This window comes from Lontra canadensis, unplaced genomic scaffold (genome assembly GCF_010015895.1).
Source record: "Lontra canadensis isolate GAN:19392208 unplaced genomic scaffold, GSC_riverotter_1.0 scaffold41, whole genome shotgun sequence".
NCBI classification, from domain to species: domain Eukaryota; kingdom Metazoa; phylum Chordata; class Mammalia; order Carnivora; family Mustelidae; genus Lontra; species Lontra canadensis.
In genome coordinates, this window is record NW_022631035.1 from 244,176 (window position 1) to 256,899 (window position 12,724).

The 12,724-nt window shown below is 57.3% G+C and overlaps 1 protein-coding gene across 3 annotated transcripts in view; it reads right to left on the reverse strand.

Annotated features, from left to right (window-relative positions):
• Positions 1-12,724, reverse strand: part of TBCD (tubulin folding cofactor D) — a 155,097-nt gene that overhangs the window by 48,683 nt on the left and 93,690 nt on the right. For all 3 annotated transcript variants that reach the window (XM_032870309.1, XM_032870310.1, XM_032870308.1), the window contains exons 15-16: positions 7,439-7,496; positions 1,552-1,581 (exon numbers count right to left, since the gene is read on the reverse strand). In XM_032870309.1, the coding sequence (XP_032726200.1) occupies positions 1,552-1,581; positions 7,439-7,496 (88 nt within the window). The remainder of the gene's footprint in view (positions 1-1,551; positions 1,582-7,438; positions 7,497-12,724) is intronic.

The following is a 12,724-nucleotide window of genomic DNA, read 5'->3' on the forward strand; positions in this document are numbered from 1 at the left end:
TTCTCCAACATTCCCACCAAACCGAGGACACTGCGTGTGCAGGGCTGGGAGGCACCCTGGGCCCACACGAGACGCCGCTTCTTCTTCAACAGCTGCATGGCCCCCCACACACTGTGCTGTGCGTACACTCATTCCACAGGAAACATCCAGCAGGGGAGGTGGGGTGAGGGAGGGGACACCCCCCCAAAACACCAGCTCCCGGCTGATCCCCTAAACCGAGACCATGGCTAAAGGCCTCCCCTCTCCACCTAACCCGAGTGTCCCCTCCAGATGGGACATGGTGACGGCCAGGAACCAAGAGCACCCCTGTTCCAGACCACCTTGTGTCTGGAACGTGGGGAGATGCCGCATTCTCCTGGGCTCTGGCTTTGGGACGCCCAGCGCGCCCCTCAGGTCAGCTTCCAGCAGGTTCCTTGATTCCAACAGCCCGTTCACCCACCCTCGATGCTTTCAAGTCCCTTCCCTGTCCAGCCCCTTCCTTCTCCCGAGCAGCACTGACTTCTGGAACCCCCCACACTTGCGGCCCCGACACACTAAGCTTGTCCCCTTCAGAGGTCGGCTGTCTTTTCCTAGGGAGCCACTGTCTTCTATGTTCCCAGAGCCCCAGGTAGACGTGGACTAAGTGACACCCAAGGACACTGGTCTCAGCCACTTCCAAGCCAGGGAAGAAAGGGAGAGACCCTGAGTGGGGGGAGAGGTGCTGGAGCAGAATGAACCACAAAGCAGCATGGGCCCTGCAGCCAGAGGCGGAAGCAAGACTGCACTGCCTCCCTGGGCTGATTCTGGGATAGCTTCCCACCAAGGACCAAAGGTCGCCTTCCCTGTGGAAGTAGAACTGTCAGCCCTCGCCCTGGCCTCTGGCAGCCCAGGAGAAAAGCAGATACACTCCCCTTCAGCCCAGACCCTCCTCCTGGAGCGCTGACCAGAGCTCAGCTCAGTGGCCCCTCAGTATAACCTGCCTCCGGTCCATTCTTTGCCAGGCCAGCCACACATCCCAGTGTGGCCACTGGCACACACCGCGTGAATGACTTGGTGATAAGGGCCACACCACCCAGCCAAGGATGACCGGTCATGAGAGGCTCAGGACTAGGGGGCACGATGGTGCGGGTAAACACAGAGAGAGGCCACAGGGTCAGTGGCTTCCAGAAGCTGGCTCCTACCACACGTAGGACGGGCAGTGATCATGTCTCTGCCCCGAGAAGTGGAGCTCCTCCACCCACATCCCTCCCGCACCCACAGGCAACTGCTAAAATCGGGTGGCAACGCGTAAGGCACTGATCTCTGACGCCTGTGTGTATGTGCGAAACTACTTACACATTGGGGTCTCCCATAAAACACCATGCTGTTTAAAACGTGTGTCAACTCTCCCCTGGACAGCATCCTGAGTGGGTCTGTGACCAGACATCACTGAGTTAAATATTAGCTTATTCTAGGTAAATTCTCTACCCTCATCTAACAATGCAAGGAGATACCAAGTGTGTAGCTTTCAGTATTTCTCCTGCTAGAACTTCAGGAAGTTTTAGGAATGAAGACTTCAAGAAGTAGCCATACCTGTCTCCCCACATTCTCCTGGAAAGCCGCCTAAGGAAAAGAAGAACAAACAGCAGGTGAGTTAGGTTTGTGCTTTGCTAAACGTCAAGAGAGAAATTCAAAACAAATGCCGTGCAGCACAAATGACCCATGGCTTTATTTTTTTAAATGAAAGTCCTCATTGTTGGCTGATCAGAGCCTCAAGGGTAGCTGTCATTCTGCCTCTAGGTCCTGGTGCTTTTCTAAGCCACAATTCAGTGTATAGAATCAGACACATCCTAAAAAGTGTCCTTTACATGTGGATGCCGCGCTTCTCACCAAAGCCTAATTCGTCCCTAGAGAGAAGCACGAGAACAGAGTCAAATCCATCCGTTAAGTCGAATCCAACACGAGACCCTGCGCCCGGGACCTCTGCGACAGCAGCCCGCAATGGCAAACGTAGCGGCCCACCTCCTCCCGCTGCCTGCCCAGGAGCTGCCACGGACAAGCCCTGAGCCTCCAACACAGGCCCAGAGCTCAAAATAGTTACTTCAACAGAATGAAGTGTCTTTAGGTGCTTTCCTTGAAGTGCTTGCTCACGTTCCCGGCGCTCCCCTCCCGCACCCCACCTGCTCTGCCAAGGTGTGACAGCCAGGCCATCTGCATGGTGACAACAGCGGGGCCTGTGCACAACCAGCAGCGCCTCCTCTCCCATCTGCCCCTCAACTGCAGCCCCCGGCCCCACCCTCCCCAAAGCAGCACGGCTCAGAGTTCCCCGACAGCGCAGGACATCGAGCACAGCAGCACAGGCCACAATCTCACGGCCACGTGGTCAGCGTGTGACAGGTCCCAAGTCAGGGCAGCCCTGGGAGGGCATCCTGCCCACAGATGCGGCCCCTCCCCCCAGAGAGGAGCCTCTGGGGGCAGTTCACCGTGTACCTACAGGGCGCCGAGAAGGAGCACACGCGGGCGTGCAGAAAGGAGCCTGAGAAGCCAAAGCGCAGAGCCCCAAGTCTGCCCCCGGGCACACCGCTGGCGGGCCCCCCAGAAAGTCAGAACCAGGGTGCTCTCCAGGCACAAGCAGATGGGCATTTCACCATGGACCTCCCAGGGCTTTCAAACTTGGAGGAGGGAGACTCGATTTTTGCTACGTACCATTCTGAACCTTTTGCAATAAATTTAGTAAACAAAACAAGAACCTAACCAAAAGGCAATGGAAGTATGATATAACGTCAACTTGCGTAACAAGCAAAATTTAGGAACACATTGGCCATTCTGATGTCATCAGAAAGGTCAAATATAACACAAGATTGATGTGGAAAACGCAGGCTGGCACAGGAAAAGCAAACGTGAGGAAGACAGGGGAGGGACGGCCATCCCCAGCACGGCGGCCGACCGCACGGGACACAGAGGACAGACACAGAGAAGGGTGCAGCAGAAGAGCGGAGAACGCCTCGCGGACCGAGGGCCAGGCCAGGAATTGAGAATGGACACGGGAGACACGATCCACGTAGGAAAACACTTACAGACTGGTCACATCAAACTTGCAAACTCCTGCTCTGTGAAACCCCTGGCCAGGAGGACAGAAGCCACAGCCCGGGAGCCACACACCAAGGAGGCAGCACCTCGCATCCGGGGCAGAACCAAGTCCACACTCGGCAGCGCACACGACAGCCAACAAGCAAACGCGCAGGAGGCCGGAAGAGCCGTCTCCCCAAACGGGAGGCCGGGGCGTGAGCCGGGGAGACGGCCGCCGTCAGGGAAGGCAACTCACAAGCACAACGAGCGGCAGCACACGCCCGACGGGACCACATGAGGAACACAGAACGCGGCGAGGCTGCGGGCAGATGGGCCCCCAGACAGGCTGCCCGTGGGAAGGTGAAAGGGCACGGCCCCCCGCACACAGGGCCAAACAGACAACGGCGACTGACCCCCCACGGCACTAACCCGAACACGAACGAACGTTCACGGCAGCCTCCTCCTCCCGAACACTGCAGAACCAGACGCGCCCCGGAGCTCCGACAGCACGCGGCTCTGCCAGCCACCGGGGCGGACCAGCCAGGGGCAGGAGCGAGCGGTCGGCCCAGCCAGAGCCCCCAGGGCCCGGACGGACCGCAAGGAACACGCCAATCCTCAGGGTCACACGCTGTACGACCCCATCCATGCGACATCAAAACAGACCGTCAGAAAGTGGCAACGCGGCGGTTCAGATGCCCAACGTCCGTTAGCCGAATGAGCTCTTGAGGAGGCAGCGGGCTGCGGATGAGGCCGGGCTTCCAGGCTCCCTGCCCTCCGCGCCCGGCCCCCCAGGAGGAAGCGTGGGGCCGCCCATCTGCACCACTCCTCCCTTCCTGGCTGGGGACAAGTTGTCTCAGCATGTGACACACTTGCAGGCCAGGGGGGTCCCTTGCAACGCGAGAGCCCAGAGCACCGAAGCTCCGTGAGGGTTCACAGTTCACAGACGCGCTGGCCCGAACCAAGCGGTCAGGCCTACCTTCCGCCTCACCCAGATCCACGCCGGGCTGCGGCGAAGACCGAACACAGCGCCTCGAGCCCCCGCGGGGCCTGGCGAACTCTCGCGTCCTCCATCAGCCCGCGGGCCTGGGGGCACGTGACCACAGGACGGAGTGGAGGGTCTGAAGGGTCTGGGGGTCTCCACGCAGACCCGCTCTCTGCCCACGCCCTCTCGGGGACCCTGTGGTCCCCGTGTGGGCAGGCTGGCCTTGTCCTGGGAGAGGCACACGGGCCCGGGCCTCCTTACCTCGGCAGGCAGGGAGCCTGGACGGAGGGTGTGGGCGAGAGCACAAACGGGAGCCCTCACCCGTGGAGGTGGCCCCTCAGGAAGACAGCGCGCCCCGAGTTATCGCCGACTCAAGCCTCGGGTTTTCAAACAAACGCATCTTCCAGCCTCACTTCCACCTGCAGCCGGGAGGCACACAGGTGTGTGCAGGTGACCTGCCACACAGGGTATTTCTGCTAATTCTGAACAATTTTAATTCCAACTTGAAAAACAAACAAAATGGTTTCTGGCTTCTTCACGCCTTCCTCGGGGTTTATAAAGGTATTGGTGCTTTGATTTTACTACTGTGTCCCATTAAAGTGTTCGACTTCGTAAACAAAAAAGAAAATGTAAAAACTACTTTTGAAATCCAGATTTGACAAAAAGCCATCCCACACATTAGAAGTGTGATGATCACCGCCCGCGGGTGAGTGTCAGGGCGGAAACGGGAAGGCCTCTCAAGGACTTATGGGGCTTCCTACTGTGGCTCCACATGAGAAAACCGCATGAACACAGAAGGGACTAGCTTTGCAGGCAAACTTTCTCGAGACAAAATGCTAAAGGGGCCGAGGCCAAGCACCGCTTGTATCAGACCTGTTCTGGGGCAGAGAGAGCAGGCAGGCCCGGCCGGGGCCAGGGGGACTCTCCAGCCGAGCTCCCGCACGAGGGAGGCCCACACCCCGCCTGCAGCATGCCAAGGCACGCCGGCCCCGGGGTCCACAGTCACCCATTCATGAACCAGCATCTGCGGAGCACCCGCCACGTGTCAAAAGAAGTGCCAACCATCCTCACGGTGACATGGGGCAGACGGAGCCCCCCGCCGTGTCCCGCTGCTGCATCTGACAACTCAGACGGACAGAGACGCTCTTCACTAGGAAAAACAGGTAAGCGGACAAACTGAATTAATAACAAAATACTTCCAAAGAAACAAGACACAAAAAACAGCCCCAGAGGAGTTCACTGGTTTCCACCAAACATTTAAAGTAGAAACAAAGGGGGACTCAGTCAGTGAAGCGTCTGCCTTCGGCTCGGGCCATGATTGCCCCGCGTCGGGCTCCCTGCTCAGCGGGAAGCCCGCTTCTCCCTGCCCCACTCCTCCTGCTTGTGTTCCCTCTCCCGCTGTGTCTCTGTCAAATAAACAAATAAAATCTTTTAAAAAAATAAAATTTTACTTGTTCATTTGAGAGAGAGAGCATGAGCAGTAGAGGGAGGGGCAAAGGCAGAGGGACAAGCAGGCCCCCCACTGAGCAGAGAGCCCGATGCGGGACTCGATCCCAGGACCCCAGGATCATGCTCTGAGCCGATGGCAGAAGCCTAACACACTGAGCCACCCAGGCATCCCATGGCAAGCTTTTAAAACATTTTCAACAAAATTCAAGAGGAAGATCTTGTATTCCCAACTCCTTCCATGGGGCCAGATTACCCTAATTCCAAAGCCAGACAAAAACACCACAACAGACAGAGACTGTCCAATATCCCTTATGATACAGACTTAAAACTCTCAACAAAACTTTGGCAAACCAAATCCAGCAACCTATGAAAAGGGATTACACCATAACAAACGGGATTCCTCCTGGGATGTAAGGTTGGTTTAATACCTGCAGAATCAATTAACAGGACACAACACGTGAACAGCGTAAGTTCAAAACCACATGACCATCTCACAATCAAATTTGCATTCATGATTTTTTAAAAACAAAAACAAAAACCCTCACAACAAACTAGCAGCACTTCCTCAACCTGCTAAAGCCTATTTACAAAACCCCAAGAGCAAATATCACACACGACAGCGAAAGCGGGCCTTTCCCGAGACGGACAGCAAGACGGGGTGTCCCTTGTCCCCACTGAGGCGCAGCACGGTACCTGCAGCTCCTCCTACCAGCGCACTTAGGCAAGAAAAAGAAATTAAAGGCATCAAGACCAGAAAGGAAACAGTATACTTTTCTCTCACAGATGACAAGATCCTGTATGCAGAGCTGGAAGGGGCATACACACCCCAGACCTGACACACGAGCTCACCAGTAAGAGGGAGGTGAGGCCCTGCCACTTCCCGTGCCTTCCTCCCACCAGAGCCAGCCATGGGTGCAGGCCCCACTGGCCATCCCTGCCTCAGAGCCACCAGCCCCACAGGAACCCCAAGAAAAGACATGGGAACTGGGCCCATGTCCCACGGCCCACATGTGGTGCCAAGTGCCCTGGAAAACATGCCCTTGAGAACGGAAGCCCTGGCCTGGGCAAGCTGTGGCCGAGCACCACCTGGCTTGGCTCCCTCCTGCGGGAAAGACACAGCTGGCATTTCTGTAGGAGCAGTGGGAACCGAGTGCAACTATCGCCCCAGCTACCAGGCTCTGCTGCGGAAGGGACTCTTGGCCCTGGCTTCTGGTCCCGCACCACCTGCACCAGCCCATGCTGAGCCTGATCTAAGTGACGGACCATCAGCAGGACAGCCCTGTGTGAAGCCAGGACACAGCCATGGACATCACCAGCAAGTATCCCAGGGACGAGGCCCAGCAGCCGTCCTCCCCACCAGCATCCACAGGAACCCCCGCAGCCAACCTCGGGGCCACAGCCCAGCTCTGTGGGAGGGAAGTGGGATGCTCGTGCAGACTCCTGCCCAGGGCCCTCCGGAAGCGGCTGTGGAGCCTGCTGAAAGCCCTCTGCACGCAGAATCCGCCCCAGACGTGACCAGGCTCGGGAGGGGACCACGCACTGGTGTCAGACACGGCCAGTGAGGCTCCAGGCCCCACGCGGCCATGGACGCTGAAATGACCTCTCTTGGCAACAATCCCTCCTGAGGCTCAAAGCTACCTGCTCTGCTGTCACACGCAGGTCACATGCCCAGAACCCACTTTCTTCTCCTTCCCCAGGGCACAGGCTACCCTGAGCCATGTCCGCTCACCAGGCACAATGCTCGAGATGGCTACATTTCACGGCATGCTGGGGTGGGGCATTTAATCCTGACCCTGCTTCCCCCGAGGACCACTCCCTCCCCCGAAAGCGGGAGGACACCTGAGCCGGCGCTCTGCCCACTGGCTCCCCTGGCACCTCACACGGGCAGCGTCAGGAGCGGTGGCCTGCTCAGCAGAGCAGAGGGCACCGCTCAGGGCCCACCCGCACAACCAGGAGAAAGAACAGGACAAGAAAACTCACAGACGCCGCTCTCCTGCAGTTTATGTTCCGGTCAAACACCGTGGCGATCACCAGAGCACTGTGAAGAAGAGGAAAGCGGTTAAAAGGAAATCCATGAAAGAACACAGACCCTGTCGCGGGACTTGGGAGCCTCTCCCATCTGCTCAATGCGTGCTGTGCACAGCGAGCCCCCGGCACCACGGGGGCTGACCCCGCTCCACCAACAGCCACAGGAGGCACACGCACCCGGGTGCCAGGGACGTCACGGGCAGAAGAGCTGCCATCACGGGGGCCTAGGAAGTGGAATGTGCTCAGCCTTCTCGGGGAGGCAGGGGGGTGGGTGGGGGACGGACAGAGGATGAGAACCGGCAGTGCCTGGCAGGAGGGGAAGCAATCAGGCAGGGCTGACATGGACACGAACATGGACATGGACACTCGGGCCCAGGCAAGAGCTCCGAGAGATGAACGGGGAGCACATAGGGACACGCACAGGCAGCCAGCGGAGCCCCTAGGCCCTGCCCCTTCTCAGAAACCCAACCAAGAGCAAAACACAGTTACAGGTCTCACAAATTCTCCAGATGGCCATGCCCTGACCCCAAAGGCAACCACAACTGTGCGCAGAGCTCATAAAATTCCTCAGACTTCATTTAAACCCCTCTTCGTTAGGTCATCACACTTAATTATCACTGATAAGGCAGAAAGCACTCATTTGACTTTGTGTGGCTTTAGTAACAGAAAACGAAGGATTTGGGGCAAGACTGAAGACAGTGCTGGTTCCAAGGATGACTGGAGAACTTGCATCTCTATCAGCCCAGAGAACAGACTTTTGAAAAGGGGCATTTCAGACCCACGAAGGCCACCGCAAAGCAACATCTCCCGTGCACCCCAGATAGCTGAGGGCCCGACACGAGCCACTCCTTTTCCTGCATCTCAATCCTCTTCCTCCCTCCAAATCCCTGGGACAGCCCATGGACACAACCCCATTTCCCTGCTCTCCCAGCCTGAACCAGGACCTCCTGAATCCACCCAGTCCCTCCGGCTGCACATCTGTCGATACTGAGTGGAAGCAGCTCGATCCCTGGCACAGACGGCCAGGAGCGGACCCCAGAGCCTGCGGACACGTGGCATTACCCGCCGAGGGCAGTTCAGGCTGCAGGCGCTGGTCAGGGAGGCTACGCCGACAGACCCTGTGCAGTCATAAACGCCCTGGGACTGGAAGTAGGAGACAGAGGGGACCCAGGAGACCCAGGAAGACTTGGCCTGAAGCCGCCACCTGTGAAGATGGAGGTATGCCCAGAAGCCAAGGGACGGGGCAGCCTCTAGAAGCTGGAAGGGGGCGGATTGTCCCCAGAGCTCCAGAGGGAACCCACCCTGCTGGAACCTGGGTTCTAGGCCACCAGACCCACGTCAGACCAGTTACCCCCACACCCACAGGGCAGAGTCCTCGTGCGCAGTACGAGTGAATGAAGCACCAGCGCTCCAGAAAGCCCGGGTAAAGCTTCTGGCATCTGCTAAACAGGAAGTCCACTCACTCCACGCGTCCGTACAGGAGACATTCTAGAAACGGCAAAACTAAAGGGTCCAAAGCCAGCGTGGTGACGGCCAGGGGACGGGGTGGCTGACTGCCAAGGGCAGAGTGGGGGGACGCAGGAAAGACGGAACTATCATTCGGGACCATACTTGTGGCACCCAAATCTGAACCTGTCAAAACCCAAAGAACGCACAGCAGGAGGGAACCTCACTGCAGCAAATGCAAGAGCCACCATAAAGTGGGGGACCCCAGCAGCCAAGGGAAGGCACCTGGGACTCAGAGCAGCACCACACCCAGGGCCAGTGTGTGTGACCCTTGGCAGGGAGGGTGAGGAGATGTGGGCTAGCAGCTCTGGGGCCACCACACACGGACAAGTGAACACACAGCCAAGATCGAGAGCCAGCCGGACGGAGGGAACAGAAGAGAGAGCTAGGACAGCGGGGTGCCGGCCTGGCGTCACGCGGTCCGCACGGCCGCAGGGACTCTGGCTGGAGGCACACTTGGTTGGCGTCCCTGTACCGGAGAGTGAGCAGAATCCGGGTCTCAGATCTCAACATAAACCCCTGGAAGCCGCTGACCTCAGGGCTGAGCCAAGGGAACAAAAGATAAGCCTGGGGAGTCCTGTCCCACTAGCAAGCGAGAAAGTCCCAGTCCCTCTGAAAGGACCCAGCAGCCCACGTGAAGCCACACCCAACGGCCAAAGGTAGAGCCGTCGGAGCCACACCACCAGCAAGTGTTCCCCGACAGGACCGACAGGCCCGAGGGTAAGCGAAGCCCGGGTTAGTCCTCCCGCACCCACCGACGATGCAGCAGGTAGAACGGGAGAGCGCAGGCCGTCCCCTGTGGAGAGAACAGCCGGAGCAGCCGCCGCCGTGCCCGCCGCAGGCAACACCCACCGACCCCGTGGTCGGCACGGGCAGCACGTGGTCTCCAGGTCCCCGGGAACGTGCGTCACGCACAGAGGAAGACAATCCCAGCAGCTTGACAGACCCCACCTCAACCAGGGGACGAGGGTGGGCCCTGGCCATGACGCCACCAACGGCCCGCCGGCGCACTCGGGTTACAGCTGAGAGGCTACGCGACCGGCACTTTGCCCGTAGGTGCGTGTGGTGAGAACACGAGGGGAGCCGGCGAAGGGCCCCCGGGAGCCTTTCCCACTTCTTACAACTCTCCTTTAATTCTCGAGTTGGTTCAAAATTAAAATTCTGAAAACAACTAAACATCTGAAGATTTCAGTGTCCCTTCCACGGGCGAAGCTGAAAGTAAATTCAGCAAAACTCTCTCAGCAGAGCGTACTCCCCTTTCTCCTCTAAACGTCGGACCACAGACTACAGCCGAAGTGAGATTTAAATAATACTGGGCTTAAAAGTAAAGTCACTTTCAGCTTCAACATCATACTGGCTTTTGTTAATAAAATCTCAGAAATCATTAAACTGATGGAGATGAGTCGTTGTGATCTCTCGATAACTGGAACTTACGTAACTACTCTTCTTAACAAAAGTATGTGTGGTTATCCTAAATACAGTCTCCAAATTAACGGAACTTTCAGTACCACATTCGTGTTTCACAAGAGCTCTTTATCAAAATCGGTAAGATCATATGTACTCTAGGAAAAGATATTCACGAGATCTTCTGCTTCAACATCTGATGCAAGAAAAACGTAGACTATACCTTCAGTAACTCTGGGTCTAGCCAATACTACCAAAACTTCGCTTTTTGTGTTGAATTTTTAAATTTTCCTATCCATCTATTTGTCCTAAATTATGATCTTCAAATTATGGAACACTGATTGAAGAGAGAAACGTGAAACGACCCTGTGAGCCAGCCAGAACCCCTTCAAGGTTACTGCCGCGCGATGCATCCACTTCAACAGTTCCAGGCCCACCCGTCTGCGGACACGCTGGCCCCACTCGGGCCAGGCTGAGTCTACTTCCAACCAAGCTCTTGTCGGTGCGGTCAAGGCCCTAAGACAGCTCACAGGTTTCGCTTCGTGCCCACCCAGCGTGGGCCCACCAAGCAGTGAGTGCCCTCCCGAGGCCAGCCCGGCGGAGAGGGACCCTCCTCTGAGGAGCCGGTGGGGGCAGGAGCCCCATGGAGACAGCTTGGCGTCAAGCCTTCGAGTTCGTGCTGCAGTGGAGCCCAAGAAGTAACGGACGACTCTGGAAGGTGGCTTCTAGTTTTGCCGTGTAGGTTAAATACTCCCCTTCCGCCCAGACAGCCCCTAAACCACCGCAGGCAGCCACGGGGAGGGGTGGGGGTCCACGCCATTGCCTGAGGGCCCCTTGCAGAACAACAAGACACGTGCTCACACTGGCCCGTGCTCAGCCCCACACGGGTCAGAAGGACCCAGAGCCTCTAGCGAGGAGGGCAGCTGCGGCGAGGCCAGCGCACACCGTGCCGCTCCTACACTCACCGGCCACAGGACGACAACTCGTCGAGACCAAGCATCACAGGAGCCCCGGAAGGTTCCATATCTAAGTAACTGAGCAGAAACAACTGTGTGTGGCACACCGTGCCCAGCTCTGGGCACGAGAGCCTCTGCGTCCTGCCAGTGAGCACACATGACGGTGTGGGAGGGAGGGAGGACGCCGCTGTCCCGCACAGCCGGGCCCCGAGGGCCGTGTCCGCGGCAGCCTGGATCCGACTGCGGCTTGCGCGTGGCCTCACCTTCAGTCACGTTGCCTTCTGCGCTCACAAGTAAATGCCCGAAGACGGGCCCTGCTTCACCAGTATTCTCCCGGACTTGACGAAGCGCAGCAGGAAAGACACAGCAGTGCCCCCCAAAACCCCGCTTTTAGCCAAACACAGACTCTGAGGTTAGCTCGGGACTTCAACCGTGCGGGTAGCTGATTAAAATTGTAAACTGCTCTAATTTCACACTTTCAGAACCAAACTGGCTCGTCGAGAAATACCAGCACGTTTCCAACAAATGCGGGTCTGATCATACCGACCAAACATAATTACGGAAGCTCCCGCGAGCCTGAGGTCCCCTCTCCTCCGCCAGACGGGGCCGAGTGCATGAGTCACCAGCCCTCCTTCCACACTCAGAAAGGGGACACGAAGAGTGGCCGCAGGCCAACCGCGCGCTGCCGGCCGGGCCTCAGTCGGGCTGGAACGCGTCTCCGGCGCCTTCCCGTTTGCTCTCGCCGGAGGAGCTCAGACGGTGCTTCACCGTGATTTCTCAACACACAGAAATGGTCCGTGTCAAACAGAAAAGGACTCTTCTTTCTCGTCCGTGCCAGGGGAAAGCTGCACGCCTCTACCTGTCCTGAGCTCCAGGCACCCGGTTTTCAACGGGCACCGCAAAGAGCAGATCTCACCCCAAACTCCGTTTGTTAGACTGTGGAATGCTCTATAGCAAAAAAATAAATAAAAGGCAAAATCCACTGCTTTTACCCTAAGTAACACTCCTCCTGTCGTTCTGAAGTAAAGGAACTTTAGATGAACACCAGACTAATCATTTATTGCCCATCCACGCTGTTTGAAAGTGCAAAATCACTTTTTTTTTTTTTGAGTAAAATGCAGGCCCTGCCCAGGACTCATCTCCCTTTCCTCGGCCCTAAGCGGCAAAGCTCACACCAGTTAACGAGGCAGCGAAACACTCGATGCGCAGGAGGCTGACTCGTGTCAGAGCCCCGTGGAGGCCGAGTGGGTTCACCGGGGACGGGGGCCAGGGAGCGCACTCTGGTCACTAACCACCATTTAACTTTTCTTGAAGAACAAAAGGGTTATCTTCCCTCTGGACGTCTGCCATTAAGAAATGCTGAGTGAGAACA